Source organism: Populus euphratica, unplaced genomic scaffold (genome assembly GCF_000495115.2).
Source record: "Populus euphratica unplaced genomic scaffold, PopEup_1.0 scaffold313.1, whole genome shotgun sequence".
Classification (NCBI taxonomy): Eukaryota; Viridiplantae; Streptophyta; class Magnoliopsida; order Malpighiales; family Salicaceae; genus Populus; species Populus euphratica.
In genome coordinates this window covers 162529-184349 of record NW_011500199.1, presented here as the reverse complement: position 1 = coordinate 184349, position 21821 = coordinate 162529, and the positions used below count along the sequence as shown (strand labels likewise).

Below are 21821 nucleotides of genomic sequence, written 5' to 3'. Positions count from 1 at the left end.
ATTTCTAGATTTCTTGTCACTTGGAAAAAGAATGTTTAAAATTCGAGTCAAGAGGTTAGAATGAGGAATTAGAGAGGCTGCTTGCAAATCAACATTCTATTTATCATTCTCAGTAGATTTCCATACCGTACACTATTGGAGTTGGGTTAGCAGCTTGTTACAAACACATTCAGATATCTTGGGATTTATGCCCCCGTTGTTTACAGCAACAATTTCAGCAGACAATCAATAGCCAGTCCATTCCTCAAATCCTACGATGATCTTTTGCAAAGAAGGGATGTCTGAGAGCTTCTCGAGCTGTCAACCTGTCCATGGGATCGTACCTAAGCAACCCTTGCAAGAGATGTATAAGATCTCCGGCTGAGTGGTCCACATGTTGCATTACTAGATTCTAACCCAAAAAACACATGCAGACAAGGGATCGTGAGAAGAGAACCAAAGTAAAAACAAAATCCTCAGCAATAACTGATCTCACAGAAACATAAGCATATCAAAAAAATATAAACCTGGAGTCGAGGTAGCTTCAAAACAGCTTTGATACTTTCTCTTGAAGCAGCTCCCTCTGGCCAGACCAATCTACCCCTTCTAACATACTTCTCTGCATGTCGACTGAGAAAGCACAAGAAAGGGTTAAGAAAAGCTGAAATAGTAACATATGATTATATATCAATTAGCAGATAAGATAAATAACTCACTCCACTCTCTTCAGCATATTATGTGGCATAGGACCAAGCACACGTTCCATCATTGCAAGATGCTCCAAATTTTCGTGTGTTTGAAATAAAGCCTCACCCTGTTCAACAGACGCAAAGTTGTACCAAAATCATTTGCATTTTGCTACAGGAGCAAAGTAGAAATGCAAAGTTGAGAAACATACTGTGCACAACTCCACTAAGATGCAACCAACACTCCACACATCACAAGGATAACTCCATCCAAGTCCTGAGTTGAAAATTGAAACTTGTAATCTCCAATTACTTACAAAAAATAAAGTTCTAAAAAAGGACAAATAACAAAAGAATTACCAAGAATAACTTCTGGTGCCCGGTAATGTCGTGTTGATACAATGTAATTCTGATCTTGACACTCATAGGTAGTGCTACCAAAATCAATCACCTTGATGGCACTTGATTTTGGGACTCTTTTATAGTAGGAACTGTCCTTTGGAGAGCGAGTTGAGTTCTGCTCAAAGCAACATATGTCAGCAACCTTAAGAAACCAATTCATCCAGAATGAGTTGACACGATTAAAACAAATGCCACATGAAAACCATAAAGCATGGCCAGAGCACAGCATATATAGCAAGGCAAGAAGCTAAGCATCACCTTGTAATCAGGAACTTTTACATAGTCAGAAGAAACTAGGAGTATATTCTCAGGCTTCAAATCAGTATGTATCATACGAAGGTCATGCATAACTGCAAGATTTTAAGTACAGAAGCAACATAAGTAAATGAAATACAAGACTACTCTTTACTTAATCTAGCCTAAGAATACAACTACCTGCTCTAAAGAGAACTACCAAAACAAAAAATCTCCCTTAAACATACACATTAGCTAATCTCATTATGTATTTTCATGTAGCTAAGAACTTAACATTTGATTAAAAAAAAAGATAGAAGGGAAAGAAAAAAGATAAAAGACGCATGAAGAGGGACTAGCTAAAGTAATTACTACACACATGCTACACATTCCAACAGTTGTCTGCCAATCTCACGGACATGATCAATAGGAAATGAGCGATAATTGTTTTTGCGAAGAAAATCGTATAAGCTTGGTCCAAGCTTCTCAAATACCTGTTAAAACCATTTACATTCACCCAGAAGTCTTAACCCCCAAATTATTTGTTAATTGAGGAAATCATTCCATCAGAAACTAATCATATATACTTACAATACAGATATGGTTACGATAGTCAAACCAGTTCCGTATTTGCACACAACTGCAAGGAATAAACCAATTTAACCATTGACAAAGAGACATAAATAAGCAGGTCACATGGTTGGCATTGGCAATAACTCAGGCAAGAAGTAGGTCAAGAAAACTCACCGGTTGCCACCTTTATCATGTTTACCAAGCTGTTGCAGCACTTCAATTTCTATCATGGCTGCCTCCTTATATTTCTTGATGCCACGTACAATTTTGATGGCAACCATTTCCTTTCTTTCTCTGTCCCAGCATTCCAAAACCTGACCAAAGGTGCCTATACATAGAGCAAACAGTATAAATCAAAAAGGTCAGATGAACAAAAACTAAACCTCACAGCTATGAGGAATGCAAATAAGTGACAGGGCATACCTTCTCCCATTTTGTTATGTATCTTATCTGCAACAATAGAAGCAAAAGGAAGAGGGGAAAAAACTCAGTCAGCAACCATCACGATTAACATGTCAGAAGAAAAACTCAGTCCTATTTTTACTCGTTAATAGGATTCTAATGCAACAAACAATTCAAAGTCAAATTTAACTGATACACTATTAAATCCATAATTGTTGGGAAAGAATTCTTGAATGTCCCAGTAGCAAAAGATTTGCAACTTGAGGACCTTATATATGAACCTATTCATTGTTTATAAGGTATGGATGGTAAAGTGTAATTACAGCGAGAAGTTAAATTATCTCCAAGCGCAAACATGTAATGGCCATCCTTGTCATCTTCCCTCCATGGGGGAGAACCATTTTGAGCCACTCCTTTAACAAACAGAGAACTAGTATGGCCTGAGATTGCTCCTGAAGATGCATAGCTTGCTACATTCCCAACCTCTTGTCCACAAAAATTTCCTACCTGAGCCTACACACAGCCACCCATTTATGTACCACTCAAGATATAAAATCAAAATTTTTCACCTGATAGCTTCATATACCCTCGGCATCCCCTTTCTCTTTTCCAAAATTCATTTGTGAGTAAAAACTACAGAATCAAATAATATTGCTAACATTATGAATAGAAGAAATCTTCATGTTTAGCACAAGATTTAGGTCTCAATTACCTCAGCAACTTTTCAGCATATCTTATCTAATTATTTTTAAATTAAAATAAAATCTTGAATCGAATTAATTATTTTTCTGCAAATAGAATATTTATTAGCATATATAATATAATAATAAAAATACAATATTAATCTAACATCTTGATTTTTATGGAAAATAATTAAAAAAAATTTTAAAAAAAAAACTATTCGATTAATTTTATAAACCAACATCAATATAATCCGTATACAAAACAATGATATGCGAAAGAATAACCATATACATATAAGAACTAATCGAAACAGATCTAAAATCAAAAGTCAAGATTTAGAAAAACAAAGAGAACCGGAACTAAATTCAAAACACAATAAAATATTTTAGATCTTTCATGTCAAGAACAAATCGAAAAAAAAACAAGAGCTGATGATACCTGAGGCAAGTCCCAGCCGAAACGAGGTCTTTTCCTAGGTCGATCCAGGTGCGTTATGGGAATGTTGGTCACGTGTTCCATCTCCATGATCGAAGGGAAATCCAGAAAAGATTTAGCGATCTTGACAGGAAATAAAAAGGGAGAAATTAGGATTTTTTTTTTTTTTAATTGATGCGAGGAGAAATCTAGCTAGCTAACCCTAGTTTTAAGTAACGTGAACATAATGGGAGGCGAGGCGGTTAGGAAGAGATCTGACCGTCAACGTGGGTTGGTTTTAGCCGTGGATTTGAACCTGACAAGTGTTTGTTAGGGTTTATTCTCTTTGTTGATTCCAAGATTCGGTTCGGTTTGTTTGACTACAGTTAGGATTTAACCGTAGTTTAGTTAGCTGTTTTGCGGACCATGTGAATTGTCGAGGCGTGACAACACGCACGTCAAAAGACTTGATCATAACGGTTATGGATAATGCATCTCCATTTGACCCGCGTTATTTTGCGGGTCAAATTTTTTTATTGAGAAAATTATATATAAACGTTTTTTTAATGTATTTATGTATACAAAAAAGATTATAAGTATATTTTTAAACCCTTAAGCATTTATATAACTAAATAAATCAAAAACTATAAGTATTTAAAAAATAGTAATGATAAATGAAGATAAAAAAAATAAAATACTTCTATAAATTAAAGCATTTAACCCGCTTATGTTAAATATATATGTTTTTATCAAAATAAAATTTGTATTTAATTAAATAATAATAAAAATTAAAAAATATGAAATTAAATAAAAAAAAAAAAAAAAAATATTATATAAAGTTACACAAATTAGAAATATCAGCTATATGATTCATACTTCACTGTAGATCAAATATTTTAATTTTTTTAAGAAAAATTATATATATAGGTTTTTTCAACTTACTTATATAGTTTAAAAAATTTTAGTACAAATCAAAAGGTTTATGTATGCTTTTATCAAAATAAAATTTGTATTTAATTAAATAATAATAAAAATTAAAAAATATGAAATTAAATAAAAAAATAAAAAAAAATATTATATAAAGTTACACAAATTAGAAATATCAGCTATATGATTCATACTTCACTGTAGATCAAATATTTTAATTTTTTTAAGAAAAATTATATATATAGGTTTTTTATTCAATGAAACAGTAATAAAAATAAACAAATATATTAAATTAATTGAATAAAATAAAAAATGTTATGCAAAGCTACACATATTAGAAATATTATCTAAAAATAAAAAAATTATAACAACCCCAACATTTGTATTCAAAACAAAGAGCAAGGACATAATAATTCAATTAATATTAGGGATATTTTTCTGTAATCAATAAAAATTCGGTAGAGTTTTTTCTATATTTTTAGATATCAAATTATTGACTCTTCTTCCACAATCCCCAATTAACAAATTTATTACTCGTCCTATTAAATAGGGCATCCTCTTCTTATTACATCACAATTTCTCAATAATCAAATTCACACATGTCTAAACAATTCAATATCCCACATTTACATAAATGCAATCTAAAAAATTATTCTAAAAATTATAATTGAAATACATTACAAAATGCAAAAATTTTAAAAAAAGGATCATTAATGAAATTATAATCAAAATAAATTCATAATTAAAGAAGAAATTTATAATTAAAATTATACTATACAGAAGAGTTTTTGATAAACTGTAGACGCATTATATTATATAACAAAATGATAAATTCATTCATTACAACATGATATCCTACAAAATATAAAAAAACTAATCTATTGTTCAGTCCAATAAGAGGATATACATGAAAATAAATTTAATATAATAATTCAATTAGACAAATGAAAAATTATCCATAAAATTCTTTCTACTTTTTTTCTTTCTTCCATTTGTTTTGAAAACTTAGTCAAAGATCATTAAATTAACTTACTCTTCTAGTATTATATATCAATTAAATTTTAGAATAATCTATGATTTTGTTTTTATTTTTATTTTAACATCAACAAAATATAATTATTCCTATTATCCAATTAACACAATATTATATTCACTAATAGATGATTAATTTTTCTACCAGTTTATTTAACAAGCTTTATTGTTATTAGTCCAAAAATTAGTTAAATGTTTCACTCATTCATTAAGGTACAAATCCCATTAACTAGGGAATTAATTCTTCATCTCGCCCATGTACTAGGGCACTAATTCCATTAAATTAGGAATTAGTTCAACAATTTATTCATTCATTGAGGTACTAATCTTATTAATCAGGGACTTAATTCCTCGTCGTGCCTATTAACTAGGACATTAAACTCATTAATTCAGTAATTAATTTAATGATTTGCCCAATCACCAGGGTTTTAATCTCATTAACCAGGAAATTAATTCCTTATCACGTCCATTTACCAAGACATTAATTCTATTAATTCAGGAATTAATTCATCATTTTACCAAGACATTAATTCTATTAATTCAGAAATTAATTCATCACATCGCATATTTTATTTTCTCAAATAAACAACATAATAATTTCTAATATATCAACCACAATTAATTAGATAAAAAAATACATATTAATTAATATTAAATTCAAGCGTCGTGTAATTACTTGACGACAAAGCTCGAGCCAAAGTTCTTTGCTGTGATGTCAGTTTGGTAGCCTTTCTTGAAATGACAAGTACATCAAATTATTATTCTACTTTCCATATTGACACACTAAATAAATAAAGTCCTTCCAATTATCCTTTCATTTTTCAAAATAAAATTTAGAGAGAAACATGAAAATTCCCTTCTTTCTTTTTGTAAATTTCCTTTCTATTCTTTCAATTTTCACATTATAACACAATTCATTTTATCATTCAAAACAATATATATTCTTTATATGTATTTATTTAATTTATTTTACCAAAATTTAAATTAAAGGAAAGCATAAAACAATTTCATGATCTATTTACTCTTTAACATTGATATAATTTTTTTTCTATACAATCTCATCATCGTATTCAAATTCTTAAATTTTATTCTTCTTATTATTTTTTCAAAAAATCACTTTTCTAAAAACACCTAAAATTTTGCTTCAATTACCATAATTTCTTACTTTCTATACTCACTTCAATAATCTTAACACAATTTCACAATTAATTGTAATTTGTTTTAAATTTATCATGAACCTTAATTCCTCATTTCACAAAGTTCAATCAATTTAAAGTACTTAATTCCTCATTTTACTAAGTTTAATTAATTTAAAGTATTAATTCATCAAGAATCTTATTTAAAAGTGTGAGGGCACTTTACTAAGCAATATTCAAAGCTTTTACACTTTTGAATTGAAAAATTTTCCTTGCTTGAATTTGTTTTTCCTCTGCTAGCTGAACTCTTCTTTCTCTTTTAAAAAGCAAGTTTTGTTATTTTTTTTTTCCTTATAGCAGACACTCACTTGCGCTTATATATATATATATATAACTTTTTTAGAAATATCTTCCATGTCCCTAAACGTTTTCTTCCCGGACATACACTGTAGTGCATGTATTATTTCTTTAATTTTTTTAAAATGTCTTTTATATCCACCTACAATAACTTTTATGATTTTTAGATAAAATTTCCTGAATCTTGATACATGTTAATACCAAATCTTGCCCAGGTTGCATTAAATTTCATTAAGTTACTCGTTGGTATTTTCAGTTTCATGAAATTCACTTCTATAAAAAATATTATTCAAATTTACATGCGTGTGTATTAACATTTGAACAAAACATTTTAATTTAGGTTCTCAAATATATCATCATAATTTAATTTATCATTTTCTCTTATTTTCGTAATTTTGACTTTTATTAATATAAATAATATTATCCAGGGTTTAACATAATTATTCTTAAAAATATAGTTTATAATACAAAAGATTAAAAAAATATATAGATAAATCAGAAAAATCTCTTTAAAAATCAAATGTATAATAAAACAAATAGCCATCATTTAATAGAGGCTCTCTAAAAAAATGAGAGTAAGTGTATTAATCTAAATATAATTAATTTAAAAAAATATAAAAATAAGCATTAATTAAAAAACAATTAGAAAAAAAAAAGTTGACATTACTGTACATGGCAGGCCAACTTAGCTCGCCTAGCTCATTTTGTCAGGGCTTGCACCACAACACTTGAGGTGAATGACACTTCGCCTACTAAGACAAATAACATGTCATTTGATATTACCTAAATTTTGGCTAATGTAGTTGCTGTAAAATCAAGACATAAGTTTGTTTTTAACTAAAAAAATTGTTTTTTAATCTATTTTAATTCAAAACACCTATAAAATACTTTAAAAACCATGATAAATCTTTGTAGCCTAAAAAAACCTTCTAAAATTTGAAATCAAATCTAATGCAGATCTTTTTTTTTGTGAACTTTAAAAATAAAAAAATATTTAATATGAACCTCCCTCATCAAAATGAACATTTTGACACAAATATTATTTATTTTGATAGCCTATATCAATGTCAACGACATGTCTCTCTCTTAACCACATAAATGTAGCAACATCTCTATCTATATCTCTCTCTCTTCTCTCAATTATGGACTAAAAATAACAAAAGTATAATTTTATACCAAAATTGTATAATTTTAGTTATTTTTTAAGTTCGAGAACCAAAGCGCATCTTTTTTAAAACTTATAGCACACCATTCATGTTGGACACCCTTTTCATCTATGTCCCTCTTTTTTCAACCCCATCCTTTCATAAAAAAATCAAAATCAACTAGTCTTCAATTAGGACTGAATTGCTAGAAAAAAAAAGTTTGATGACCAAACTAAAAAAATAAAATATTTTCAAAGTTCATCAACAATAATGTGTGAGATGATGAATAGTAAGATCATGCATGGTGAAAAAACCATGCCCTTTAGTTTTATACTTAATTATCCAAAAATAAATATTTTTTAATTATATAAAACATAAAAAAAATTATAGAGAAATTAGAATAACTCTTCAAAATTTAATGCATACAAAATAACTAAAACATAATCACCATTTAAAAGAAGCTATATATATATATATAAAGAGAAGCTGTATTAATTTAAAATATAAATTTAAAATTATTTTAAAAAAATACATATAAAAAAAGCACCAATTAAAAAATAGAAAAAAATTGAAAATATTAGGCCAATGCGCCTCATCCATTTACTAAACGCTTGTGTGCTTGAGCCCTTTATTTTATTACAAATGGGAGGCAATCATTTTCTAAAAATGATTAAATCATATGACACATCGTCTGATTTTACTCAAATTTCAACCAATATGATATCCAAAAAAATCAAAATTGAAGCTTTTTAAACCTAAAACACCTAGAAAATATCTTGACATCTTGATAAATTCATCAATAGGCTAAAAAAATTCAAAAAAGGTTCGATAACCTGAAAGCAACCCAAAAATCTTTCTAAGCTTAGATAGATTTCTAGATACTTTCAAGGTAAAAAAAAAATGTAAATTGAACTCCCCTCATTAGATGGAACCTTTTATATAAAGTTCAATCGTTTTAGTGATCAAAATCGATATCAATAATATTTTTCTCTTTACTTCTGGAATTTAGCAACTTTCTCTCTTCCTTCTTAAATCAAAAGCTAAAAAAAATAAGAAAAATGAAGTTTTTAACCAAAATTATTTTTTTTTATAACTTTAAAAATTGTATGGACCTAATTCTTATAATTAGTAAAGAATGAGGACGGAGTTGGACATTCGATAAAAAGATTAGAAAACACCATCTAACTTCTCTACATGTTTCATTTTAGTCCTATATCTTTTAACTATGTCCTTTGTTAACAATTTTAGCTAAATTGGCCTCCAAATAAGCTCTTAAATGGAAAAGTTATAAAGAAAAAGAAAAAAAAAGAAAGAGAAAAAAAAACTCAAAGGCATAGTAAATCCATAGTGCTTATGAGTACGAGTCTGTACTGGGAAACAATATTTACCCGTGGCTTTTATAGTTCTCTGTAATTTTCTAGCTTCTTTTCTTCTTGATCATCAATTTTTTTGGCCAACCATGAATGAATTAGTCTAATGGGAATATCTTAGATTTTTTATATGATACAATCTCATAAGTTAATGACATTTATTTTTATTTTGTAAAAATAAAGTCTAAAATATTATAAATTTTGAATTTTTTAAAATTAGTGTCGTCTATAATTATGGTAAAAAAACATGGCTTAAATTTTTTTTTAATAAAATAGCACAATTAAATACATATTAAGATTGGAAAACGCATAGTTTAATACATTTTAAGTTTGCTAAATGGAGTCTATTTTAGTGCTCCTAGTCATTGTTGTAGTATGCTTGTGTTTAATGAGGTTGTTGTTGACCTCATCCTCTAGTTATTTGTATCGACTGATCCTTTGGGCTGATGCTTACTGCTTGGGATTTGTTTGGTGGATGCTTGCTCAATATTGTAATTGGTGCAAGCTGTCATCTTTGCTAGTTGAATGACTACTATAGCTAGTCATTGTTCCTAGTTATTATCTATTGCGTTACTTCACTGAAGCTGATGACTTTTGCAGGATGTTGCTGCCTCGGTGAAATTCTTGGTTAATCTAGGTGGTTGTTGGCCCTGTATGGTCTTGTAAGTAAGGGATCTTGTCTCCTTTTTGGTACCCTGATTTATTTGTATGTGTTATTCTTCTTGTTTATTGGCTATCAACCTAGTTTTACCTACGTTAAGATGTTTAATATAGGAGTTTGTTCCCTTCAATTTACTTTCATTCGATTGTACATGCTTGTATTTTGACTTATTAGTCTTCTAACATGATTATTTTTTATTTTTATACTTATTTATATTTTGATTAAAAAAATTAGAAAACATGAAATGTCAAATAAATTGTTAAATAAGCTCTAGAAAGAGAGGAGAGAGAAAATAAAAGAAAACAAAGATCATGAAGACATGCTAAAGCTTTAATTATGATACTATCAGTATTATAAACAAGTTCTTAATAATATAAATCCAACAACATAAAAAAATGTCACTAATGGTGATCAAAGTGGGCTACATAAAGATAACGAATGAATCCCTTGTCTTTTGATGGCAGGGTGACACACTCTAGTCATTATTGGTGATATTTTTTGGTGTTATTAGATTTATTTCCTCGATATCTTTTTTATAATACTTGAGTTGTCATCATTGGAGCTTTAGTGTGCCTTCAAGTTTTCTTTCTTTCTTTTTCTCTCTTTTATCCTTATTGTAATTGGTAACTTATCTTTAAGTGGCAAGTATGGCCTCCTTTAATCACTGTTGATAATCTTTCTTGATGCAATAAATTTGTCGTGTCAATATTTTTTTGATAATACTAGTAGTGTTATAATCAAAATTTCAATGTGTCTAAAATGTCTTTTTATTTCTTTCTTCTCTCTACTCTCTTCACACCTCATTGTAATTGCTTGCTTGTTTTTGAATGACTAGTGTAACATACTTTAGTAAATGTTAGTGTTTTTTTTAGTGTTGTTCGATTTATTTTATTAAAAAAAATTTAATGTTATTGATGATGTTGTAATTAGAGTTTTGACATACCTTCAAAGTCTTTTTTTTCCTTTTCTTTTTCTTTTTTTTTTCTTTTCGTTCTTTATAATTTATGCCAACTTATTTAATAATTTTTTCACATTTCACATTTTCCAATCATGACAAGTTTGGTGTCATCTTTTTTAATTGTGACATATATCAAATTTTATTGTTTCAATACACCTTTTCTACTTATGTTATTTGACCGGTATTTGTTTTAAATGGTGCTAATAAATAAATAAATAACCCTAATTTTTTAGAACATTGCCTTCTTTTCAAAACTATGAATGTATGTTCTTTACTTTTTTAGTAAATGTGCACCCATTCACACGATTCACCTCATTAACAATGTGGGACCTATAAGAAAATGCGAATTTTTTTTATATTTAATGTTTTTTTATGTCAAATAGATAATATTTGCATGGTTGATCGTGTGCTGCCTGGAAAACTTATTGGAGAAGGTTATTAAATTTTAACATGCGGGTTAGACATAGTATTTTTTTTAACCATGGCTACTAACTGGGGTTAAATATTAAATTAAATTTTTAGATTTACATGCAACTTAATTAATCTAGTAGAAACTTTATTTGATATTTTTTAAAAAATAAAGATAATATTATTTTAATTTTTTTTAAAAAAATATTAAAATAATATCATTTTGAAATAACTCGAGTTAACAAGAATTAACTCATCCAATTTATGATCTAGATCATGGACTTGATCAGATTTAATAAGTTTTCTTTTTATATTATATTTTTATTTAATTACAAAATAATAAAAATAAGCACTCATAGAAGAAATTATATAAAAACAATTCACAAAAATTATACTTTTTTTGTTTTGTATAATTGTTTTGACAATTAAACCGTTTTTGTTATTACTATCACAATAGTTGATTCAATAAAAAGCAGCAACAATAAATATAAATGATTTTATACATAGTTATGAATTTATAGTTCAAGAATCAATTGTTGTGGGCTTTGGAAGTTGCTTATAGGCTATAAAAGTGTTTGGATGTGAGGTGTGATAGTTTTTTTTAAAGTATCACCCTCTTAAAACATACACTACACTTTTTAAAAACAAAAAATATATGCTTTTAACTCCAAACTTAGATTTGTTCTTGGATATTTTTATTTTAAAATAATTTTTTATTTATAAAGAATTTTTTTTATTAGCCTATTCATACTAATAAATAAAGAGTTTGAAAAGTTTCTTTTCTCTTCTGTGTTATTTAATTTTAAAAGAAAACCCTTGCTTTTAAGGCAAAAAACTAATGATTTTATTATTTTTATGGTAAATAATCAAGGTAAAATGAAAAAAAAAAATCAGCATAAATTTGAATGAAAAAAGTTTAATTCAGCATCAATTTTAATTAGAAGAAATAATACAAATAAAGGTTGAAGAGAGATATTTTACACATTGCAATAACTCTCTAGCCTTCTATATTGTTTTTCCCGCTTCTTTTGTCAACCCCCCTCCCCCTTCAATTTTGTTTACAAAGTTTTTGAGTTTCTCCTTTTGTATTCATATACTTTTAAAGGAATTGCATCCTTTAAAAGTATAGATGCTAATGTATTCTAAGAGGTTGATTACTTCAATCTATTTGCACAAAGTAACGACAATAAGGATAAAATATTAAGAATTATGTGTGTTTATAAATAAATAAAATTCATTAATAATAAATGAAGATGAAAATTAACAAATTAATAGTTAGATATAGACCAAAATATTTAATCTCGTAAGTTGGATTTTTGACATTATTATACTTAACAACTTTGTTAAAAAAATATCTTTTTATTTAATTAAATAATAACAAAAATAGAAAAACATGAAATTAATTAAATCAAGTACGGGCAAGAAAATAGTATGCAATGTTACATATATTAAACATGTTTTATGAAAATAGATATCTTCAACATGCAATCTTTTTCAACATGTTTTTTACATAAAAATATTAAGTATAAATAAAAAAAATCATTAACAATAATTAAATATGTATCTAAAAAAGTCGAGAGGTGAATGTAAATTAAGATATTTAATCTTACAATACAGATTATTTATCTGATAATGTTCAATAACTATGTTTATTAAAACTAATTTTGTATTTAATAAAATAATTATGAAAATAAATATACATATAAAATTGATTAAATAAAATCAAAGGAAAAACATATCTCGCAAAGTTGCACTTATTAGAAATATTATAATTTTGTTTTATTTTTAGAAATAAATTTAAATTATATATAACATAAGAAAATTATAGATGAATTAAAATAAACTCTTACAAAATTAAATACATATAAAATAATATAAAAGCGACAACTATTTTAACCTTTTCAAAAATTAAATACATATAATAATAATAAAAATGCAACCACTATTTAAAAAAAATACTAAACAAAAAAAATTAAAAAAATAGAGAAAAGGGATATTAATTGAAATATAATTTAAACATTATTAAAAAAACATATATAAAAAGGCATGATTTTTTATTAAAAAAATTACAAAAAATAAAGAAAGAGGTCAAGTATTACTGGACTTGAACCATTAAAGTAAGGGGCCAAGTGCAAATTTGAAAGACTAGGGGACTAATTTTTTCAAATGTGATGAGTTCGTCTACCCTAATATTGAGTATGGATTGAGTGGCCGTAAAAATGAGGCATATGCTTTTTTTTATTTAAAATTTATTTTTAATCTATTTTTTTATTTAAAACACCTAAAAAAAAACTTAAATACCTTTATAAACTAATAAATATCCTAAAAAAAAAACACTCAAAACCAAAAATTAATTTGAAACCAATCTTAGAATTCATTTCCCTCGATCGTTAATGTTGTTGTCCCCCATCTCTGATTCTTGACTCAATTTCATGGTACTGCTTAAATAGATAGATCGTTAAACGGTGACGTATGTAAAAAAATGGTTGGTTCCTCATGAATTGCTTTCTCAAGTTGTTGCTTTCTTTGCTTTATTTTATCTAATAGTTCTCTTCTGGGGCTTAGATATAGTTTTTGAGGTCATTTTAAAGTTAAAAAAAAATATAAATAGAACTCTCCTCATCAAACCATCTGACATTAATATTGATCATTTATATGGTTAGAATTAGTGAAAATAATAATTTTCTTTTTTTATTATTAAATTCTAGCTATCTCTTTTAAATTAAAAATTAAAAAATAATAAAAATAAATTTTTATATTAAAGCTAAATTAAAAAAATATTAAGGTACTATATTAATCGCAACCCCAAAATTTGTCAGTTCTATATTTATTGCCATTATCTTATATCTTAACAATAATTATGTCAGTTCTATGTTAAAGATGAATGGCAACCCCAAAATTTGTTATAATTAAATTTTCAAAGTTGTTTAGTGAATTATATAAATAATATATGGAGACTTTTTTAATAGTATAAGTTATTGAATTGAATTATTTCTTTTATATAATATTAAGATTTTTTTAATTAAATATTTACAAATTTAAGTCTCCCTATCTTTAATAAAAAAAATTAAGTACTCAATATATTAAAAAATTATATAAGTTATATGTTGATACCTCCCCTGCTGGAAAGATAAAGATAGATAGCAAACGAACGAAACTACTAGAATCATGGTATATTGAGAGCCACTCATTTGTAGTCCGCCAATCTCTTGGTATAAAAATTGAATTCGGTCACCCGAGATAAGAGGTTATGACATGATCTCATCTGTCTATCCAGAATACAGTTCTAAATTTGTGAAAATGTTGGAGGTTCAAGCAATTATATTGCATCCATACTCTCTTGCCTGCCTTCTTTTTATTTTTGTTACCAAATGGTTCTTCTTCAATTCTGCAAGGAATAAAAACTTACCACCTTCACCCTTAAAGATTCCTGTTGTGGGCAATCTCCTTCAGTTAGGATTGTACCCGCATCGCTCTCTGCAATTTTTGGCTAAACGCCATGGTCCACTCATGCTCTTGCACCTTGGCAACGCTCCTACACTTGTGGGCAATCTCCTTCAGTTAGGATTGTATCTTAACAATAATTATTGCATCAGTAGTCTCGTCTGCTGATGGAGCTCGTGAGATCTTGAGAACTCATGACGTCATATTTTCAAGTAGGCCTGATTCAAGCATTGCAAGAAGACTTTTGTATGACTACAAGGACTTGTCCTTGGCCCCTTATGGCGAGTACTGGAGGCAAATGAGAAGCATATGTGTCGTGCAGCTACTTAGCTATAAAAGGGTTAAGTTATTCCAATCCATAAGAGAAGAGGAAACAGCTTTGCTGGTCCAAAACGTGGAGCTGTTTTCTTCAAGATCATTACAAGTTGATCTAAGTGAACTGTTTTCTGAATTAACAAATGATGTGGTGTGTAGGGTTAGTTTTGGCAAGAAGTACAGAGAGGGGGATAGTGGGAGAAAATTTAAGAAACTATTGGAAGAGTTTGGTGCGGTGTTAGGCGTTTTCAATGTTCGAGATTTCATTCCCTGGCTTGGTTGGATAAATTATCTGACAGGTTTGAATGCTAGAGTGGAATGGGTTTTTAAAGAATTTGATCGCTTTCTAAATGAAGTTATTGAAGAATCTAAGGCAAATAGGGTAGGTGTGAATGAGGATAAAATGAACTTTGTGGACGTTCTGCTTGAAATCCAAAACAATAGCACAGATGGTGCTTCGATAGGCAGCGATAGCATAAAAGCCATCATTTTGGTAAGAAAACTGACTAGCCTAATTTGAATATATCTATGATACTGCTATGTTAATGTTGGTTTAAATTTTCTTCCACTTACAGAGTGATTTCTCTCTTATATCTATGATACTGCTATGTTAATGTTAGTTTAAATTTTCTTCCACTTACAAGGTGATTTCAATCTTATATTGGTTTCCATCAGAAAGGAAAACAGCAAGTTAAAATAATTTTGGATGTCTGACCTATTTATACCCTCTTGTAGGATATGTTTGCCGCAGGAACTGATACAACACATACCGCCTTGGAATGGACAATGACGGAGTTGCTAAAACACCCCGAAGTTATGAAGAAAGCACAGGATGAGATTAGAAGGATCACCGGAAGCGAAAAAAGTGTAACCCAGGATGATGTTGAGAAAACGCTATACTTGAAAGCAGTTATCAAGGAATCTCTTCGTTTACACCCACCAATTCCCTTGCTTGTTCCGCGAGAGTCAACCAAGGATGTCAAGGTACAGGGCTATGATATTCTAGCCAAAACCAGAGTAATCATCAATGCTTGGACAATTGGGAGAGATCCTTCATCATGGGAAAAGCCAGATGAATTTAGACCAGAAAGGTTCTTGGAGAGTGCAATAGATTTCAAGGGAAATGACTTCCAATTCATTCCTTTTGGAGCTGGAAGAAGAGGCTGCCCAGGAACAACGTTTGCTTCTTCCCTGATTGAGATTACGTTGGCTAGTCTTTTGCATAAGTTCAGTTGGGCATTGCCTGGTGGAGCAAAACCTGAAGACTTGGATATAACAGAAGCTCCCGGGCTAGCCATCCATAGGAAATTCCCACTTCTTGTTATTGCAACTCCTCACTCTTTCTAGAGTGGAGAGGTCCTACTCTTACCGTTGTGCTTAATTGATATCCAAATATTCTACCTTCTACAAGAATAATTGTTTTGATCTTTATTTCCTTCCTTTACCAGTGAGGATCTCGTAGTAATATTGTCACTTTTTCTGTAATAGAATAGAACTTGTTCTCCTAATGGTGAATGATGTTTTTGGATGAATTTATTTTTAGAGAATAATATAAATTTATTTTTAAAACCTTACGTAACAATTTAAGTTTTTATGTGAGATGACTCTTTAATATAATATTAAAGATTTAATGATCAAGTGGTTACGAATTTGAATCCCAAACCTTTGATATGTTAGAGAATTATACAAATTATTTTTTTAATTAATTAAGTATAAAGTAGTATAGGTATGTGCAAGTTTCAAGCCTAAAGAGTTTTTACTTGAAGAGATGTGTTAGAAAATAATATAAAATCATTCTTGAGGCCTCACCTAATAGTTTCACCCGAGATGATTTTTAGATATAGTATCGGAGTCTTGTTGATCAAATGATCACTAGTTCTATTTGATAGAAATTAAATATAAAATAGTGTGAGCTTGTATAAATTTCAAGTTTAAAAAGCTTTCATTAGAGAAAGTGTGTCAAGAGTAATATAAAATATATTTTGAATCCTCATCTAATAGTTTAAGTTACTAGATTGAGATTACCTCTTAAAGGCTATGGTTTTACTATTATATTAAGTTTAATTGATGGGATTTGTTAAATTGAACCAAATTGCTGGCTTGTCGTATTTGGCCAATAAAAATTATGATTCATGGTTAATCATTTTATGTATATTCCATATTGATGAGCTTAGCAAAGTCTTTCATGAACCTCAATCAAGATCAATAATGCTTCTTCTATTTTTATTTTTATTTTCCTAAACACCTAAGCAAAGTTCTAGTTTTATGTCTTTTACATAATATGTTTAATGAGAGAATATAACTGGTTGCTTTTGTATTATTTTCTCCCAAAATAATTCATGTTGGGCTAAAATATTGGCTTTTATAATATTTTCTTTAAAAAAAAACACAAAAATCAAATAGAAAACCTATAAATAATGTTTTTGGCCACCACATAGTATGGAGTTAGAGGAGGGTATTGTTCATACCAATATTCACCATCCAATTTATTAACTATGGTCCAGCTCCAAAATGTATTTTCAAACCTATAATTAAGGAATTATACTCAACTTGATTACTAGTACATAGGAAATCAAGCTAGAAAAATTACTCTTGGCTATGTAGCTATATTTTTCAACCTCTATAAGGATACAACTGAGACAATAAACAACCTATTAACATCCTGCTTTGTTCTTCTATATATACTAGCATGCTGCCAATCAATTCTTACATAGCTAAAATTTATAGCCTTAAAGGCTTTAATGTTCTGATGGAGGCAATACTAGAGGTTTGTCTAGATAAGTCCTTGTTTGCTCAAAGGTAGCTCGATGTTCTTTAGTTCATGGAAACATATAAGTGTTAATTCCTTTCAAGAGTGAGCATTCACGTGAATATAGTGGAATATGTGGCTATACGACAAAATTGGAAATTTTGAGCTCTAATTTCCACCACTACATGGAATCGAAGAGTCGTCACAAGTGAGAATTTGAATTTGAATAGAACTCTATTTCACACTATTAAAATGGGATAAGATTTTCATATGATAGGTTAAAAATCACTGAAGATTTTTATATTGATATAAAAATTATAATGTTTCAAGTCCAAAACATTTCAAGAGCAGCAATTATTGAACAAGAATAGCTAGCCAAGTTGAGACAGATAAAGGTCACGACAGTACACGGAAGACAAGAAAGATGGAAAATAGTACAGATACATGAAAAGCTTAGGCTTGCTTTGATAATAATTTCTTGATTTATTCTGATTTTTCCTTAACATCTAGCTTAATAGGCTAAACATCTATATCCCATTCAACAAATCTCATCCACCTCCTTAGGTTACAGCCTCAGATATGCCAAAAGTATTTTTGGACTCTAGCACAATGTGTGTGTGTATATATGTATATATAAACAGCGTAAAAAATATTTAAGAATATATTAGGGAGTTATAAATTATATTTGCAATTTACAAATTGCAAGTGTTATTTGTGATTTTTTCAAATTACAAAAATACTGGACATGAGATTTGATCAGAAAAGAGAGAAAAAACATTTTAAAAACACATTAAAACTCTAAAAATAACATCATCATTACTATTGAAAAGATATTAACAAGACAAATCCAATAACATAAAAAATAGTTAACAATAATAATTAGAGAAAGCCACATGAACGGCACAAAAACAAATGATCTTGAAACATTTGGAAGGCTCTCATAATTCACTACATTCACTATTTGTGGTTTTTTTTAATGTTATTAGATTAGTCTAGTCAAAATATTTCAAATGTTACTTGTAATGTTATCATTGTAGTTTTAATTTGCTACCGAGATTCTTTCTTTCTTTCTTTATTATTTTTTTCTCCTTCCTCTTTATTAAAATTTGTGAAGAGAGAGGAAAGAGAGAAAAACATAAAAAAAAAAAGACTATGGAGGTATATTAAAACTCTAATGATAATATTATCAATATCATTAGAAAAATTTTATTGAGATGAATTCAGCGACATAAAAAAAGATTATAAACAGTGAATGAAATGTGCCACATGAGTTATCCAAAGATATTGAAGCTCACTTGTCTTTGAATTGCTCATGAAACTCACTCAGATCATTATTAATAACTTTTTTTATTGTTGTTAGATATTTTTTTTTATTGATAACTTGATATTTTCAGATAATATTTGTGGTGTTATCTTGAAGTTTTAGTGTATCTTTAAAATCTTTTTTTTTTCTTTCTTTTCTCTCTCTCCTCACTTTTTTTTTATTAAATCTTATATCTATTAATTTTACAATTAAAAAGAATAGTAGATAACATTTACGACTTGTAAATTACAAATATTATATTCTCTTAGCTATATTATTTCTCTGAATATATTTTGCACTATATTTTGTTATATATTTTTTTTAACAAAAAAAACTCTACATCCGCTGCACGAGGATTTGTTCGATCTTACTTTGTAACACTGGTACTTTAATTTCAGTCACATTACTTCCTTGATATAGGTGTGCCTGGCTTAATTTGTGGTGTCAACACCGTAGACCCACTCAATCCACTTAGAATCGTCCAGGGGGAAAATCCATTAATGGCTTTTCTACAATGGCTGAAAGAAAGCTCCAATCCTACCTTGCTCTTTGTAACTATTTTTCTATTAGTAGCGCTCAAGTTTCTCATGAAGGGGAAACTGAAAAACAGAAAGCTCAATCTCCCACCAAGCCCTGCGAAGTTGCCAATCATTGGCAACCTTCACCAGCTTGGTAATATGCCACACATCTCTCTCCGAGGGCTTGCCAAGAAGTATGGTCCCATCATTTTCTTACAGCTTGGGGAGATCCCAACTGTAGTGATTTCATCAGCTGGATTGGCAAAAGAAGTCCTGAAAACTCATGATCTTGTACTCGCCAGCCGTCCGCAGCTCTTTTCGGCCAAACACTTGTTCTATGGTTGCACTGATATTGCTTTTGCTCCTTATGGTGCTTACTGGAGGAATATAAGGAAAATTTGCGTACTTGAGCTTCTTAGTGCCAAGCGTGTCCAATGGTACAGCTTTGTTAGAGAAGAAGAAGTTGCTCGCTTGATTCATCGGATTGCAGAATCTTATCCTGGCACTACCAACCTTAGCAAGATGATTGGACTATATGCCAATGATGTCCTTTGTCGGGTTGCGTTAGGAAGGGATTTCTCTGGTGGAGGCGAGTATGATCGGCACGGGTTCCAGAAGATGCTTGATGATTATCAAGCATTGCTTGGAGGATTCAGTCTTGGAGACTATTTTCCTTCAATAGAGTTTGTGCACAGTCTAACTGGAATGAAATCGAAACTCCAGTACACCGTTAGACGGTTTGATCAGTTCTTCGATAAGGTAATAACCGAGCACCAAAATTCTGAGGGGAAACAAATGGAGAAGAAGGACCTTGTTGACGTTCTACTCGATATTCAAAAGGATGGATCTTCTGAAATGCCTCTCGCCATGGATAACATTAAAGCTGTCATCTTGGTCAGTGAACATTTCATTGATTTAGTTGTATCTTCAATTCCAATGTTCCAAACATCAAATTACTTGTAGACGGAGTCATTCGCACATAATTTACAACTACTGAATATAATTATTCTTCTGTTATTTCAGGACATGTTTGCCGCAGGAACTGATACAAACTTCATAACGCTTGATTGGACAATGACAGAGCTTATCATGAATCCTAAATTCATGGAGAAAGCACAAGCTGAAGTGCGAAGTGTTGTCGGAGACAGAATAGTTGTGCAAGAGAGTGATCTGCCCCGACTGCACTACATGAAAGCTGTTATCAAAGAGATCTTTCGATTACATCCTGCGGTTCCAGTTTTAGTCCCAAGAGAATCTTTAGAAGATGTTATCATTGATGGGTACAACATTCCAGCTAAAACACGGATTTATGTCAATGCCTGGGGAATGGGGAGGGATCCAGAACTGTGGGAAAATCCTGAAACATTTGAACCAGAAAGATTTATGGGCAGCAGTATTGACTTCAAGGGGCAAGATTTTGAGCTAATACCATTTGGAGCTGGTAGAAGAAGCTGCCCAGCAATCACGTTTGGAATAGCAACTGTTGAAATTGCTTTAGCTCAACTCCTCCACAGCTTTGATTGGGAGCTTCCTCCTGGTATCAAAGCTCAGGATATAGATAATACAGAAGCTTTCGGCATCTCAATGCACAGGACAGTTCCCCTACATGTCACTGCCAAACCACACTTCAACTAAAGCACTTGTCTAGATTTTTATTTGTCAGTCAACTTGAAAAATAATTTTCTTCTAAATAAAAGTTGTTAGTTATGGTTTGCTTGTAAAAGAAATTGAACTTATTATTAACTCCTACCTGGGTGACATTGGTGACATTGGAGTGTCACCTAATGGTTGCTCGAGTTTGGGTTCGCAATGCAAACCCAAACTACCTTAGAATGATGAGTAAAAACTATTATTTATACGAGTGACCGGTTATATTTCCATATTTATACCATCCCGGTATCACTGAGTCCTTAGTGTTGGAACCTAAACCCCATAATCAACTGATAAGTTGTGTAACCTTTGAGCTTCAATTAATCAGAAAATTGCAAGGATATAATGTTTGTCTCAGTAAATTAGATACATTTCCTCGGGCCACAAATTACTAAATTATATATATATATATAAACATTATTTTTCATCGTATGCATTCTTAGGTGGAATAAATAAGATTAAAATAGGATTAAT

The 21821-nt window shown here is 29.6% G+C and overlaps 3 protein-coding genes across 6 annotated transcripts; 2 read left to right on the top strand and 1 right to left on the bottom strand.

Annotated features, from left to right (window-relative positions):
• Nucleotides 1-78: 78 nt before the first annotated feature.
• LOC105111851 (serine/threonine-protein kinase AFC2) lies at nt 79-3602 on the bottom strand. Of its 2 annotated transcripts, none has more exons than XM_011007317.1 (12): nt 3399-3602; nt 2600-2789; nt 2298-2324; nt 2049-2202; nt 1893-1941; nt 1681-1795; nt 1326-1417; nt 1026-1209; nt 878-942; nt 696-793; nt 507-609; nt 79-391 (listed from the first exon to the last, which is right to left on the bottom strand). In XM_011007317.1, the coding sequence occupies exons 1-12, from the start codon at nt 3483-3485 to the stop codon at nt 245-247; spliced, it is 1311 nt and encodes a 436-aa protein (XP_011005619.1). In that variant the 5' UTR covers nt 3486-3602; the 3' UTR covers nt 79-244. The 2 variants fall into 2 exon arrangements, with proteins under 2 accessions (XP_011005619.1, XP_011005620.1); XM_011007318.1 differs by having other exon boundaries at nt 1026-1182.
• A 10946-nt stretch (nt 3603-14548) lies between these two features.
• On the top strand, nt 14549-16669 carry LOC105111850 (cytochrome P450 71A1-like). 3 transcript variants are annotated; one of them, XR_839666.1, is made up of 4 exons: nt 14549-14915; nt 14968-15620; nt 15863-16535; nt 16578-16669. XR_839666.1 is itself a non-coding variant. In XM_011007315.1 (3 exons), the coding sequence occupies exons 1-3, from the start codon at nt 14624-14626 to the stop codon at nt 16472-16474; spliced, it is 1557 nt and encodes a 518-aa protein (XP_011005617.1). In that variant the 5' UTR covers nt 14549-14623; the 3' UTR covers nt 16475-16659. The 3 variants fall into 3 exon arrangements, 2 of the variants coding, with proteins under 2 accessions (XP_011005617.1, XP_011005616.1); XM_011007315.1 differs by having other exon boundaries at nt 14549-14910; nt 14963-15620; nt 15863-16659; XM_011007314.1 differs by having other exon boundaries at nt 15863-16659.
• Nucleotides 16670-19511: 2842 nt separating this feature from the next.
• LOC105111849 (cytochrome P450 71A1-like) lies at nt 19512-21490 on the top strand. The gene is made up of 2 exons (XM_011007313.1): nt 19512-20591; nt 20721-21490. The coding sequence occupies exons 1-2, from the start codon at nt 19680-19682 to the stop codon at nt 21330-21332; spliced, it is 1524 nt and encodes a 507-aa protein (XP_011005615.1). The 5' UTR covers nt 19512-19679; the 3' UTR covers nt 21333-21490.
• Nucleotides 21491-21821: the final 331 nt, after the last annotated feature.

Excerpts from the sequence above, each read along its gene's own strand:
- LOC105111851 (XM_011007317.1), bottom strand. The coding sequence starts at position 3,485 with ATGGAGATGGAACACGTGACCAACATTCCCATAACGCACCTGGATCGA. Across the intron at positions 1,942-2,048 it reads CATGATAAAGGTGGCAACCG|TTGTGTGCAAATACGGAACT; the intron begins GTGAGTTTTCTT and ends TATTCCTTGCAG. Across the intron at positions 1,418-1,680 it reads ACTGTTGGAATGTGTAGCAT|TTATGCATGACCTTCGTATG; the intron begins GTGTGTAGTAAT and ends AAAATCTTGCAG.
- LOC105111850 (XM_011007315.1), top strand. The coding sequence starts at position 14,624 with ATGATCTCATCTGTCTATCCAGAATACAGTTCTAAATTTGTGAAAATG. Across the intron at positions 14,911-14,962 it reads CTTGGCAACGCTCCTACACT|AGTAGTCTCGTCTGCTGATG; the intron begins TGTGGGCAATCT and ends AATTATTGCATC. Across the intron at positions 15,621-15,862 it reads GCATAAAAGCCATCATTTTG|GATATGTTTGCCGCAGGAAC; the intron begins GTAAGAAAACTG and ends ACCCTCTTGTAG.
- LOC105111849 (XM_011007313.1), top strand. The coding sequence starts at position 19,680 with ATGGCTTTTCTACAATGGCTGAAAGAAAGCTCCAATCCTACCTTGCTC. Across the intron at positions 20,592-20,720 it reads ACATTAAAGCTGTCATCTTG|GACATGTTTGCCGCAGGAAC; the intron begins GTCAGTGAACAT and ends CTGTTATTTCAG.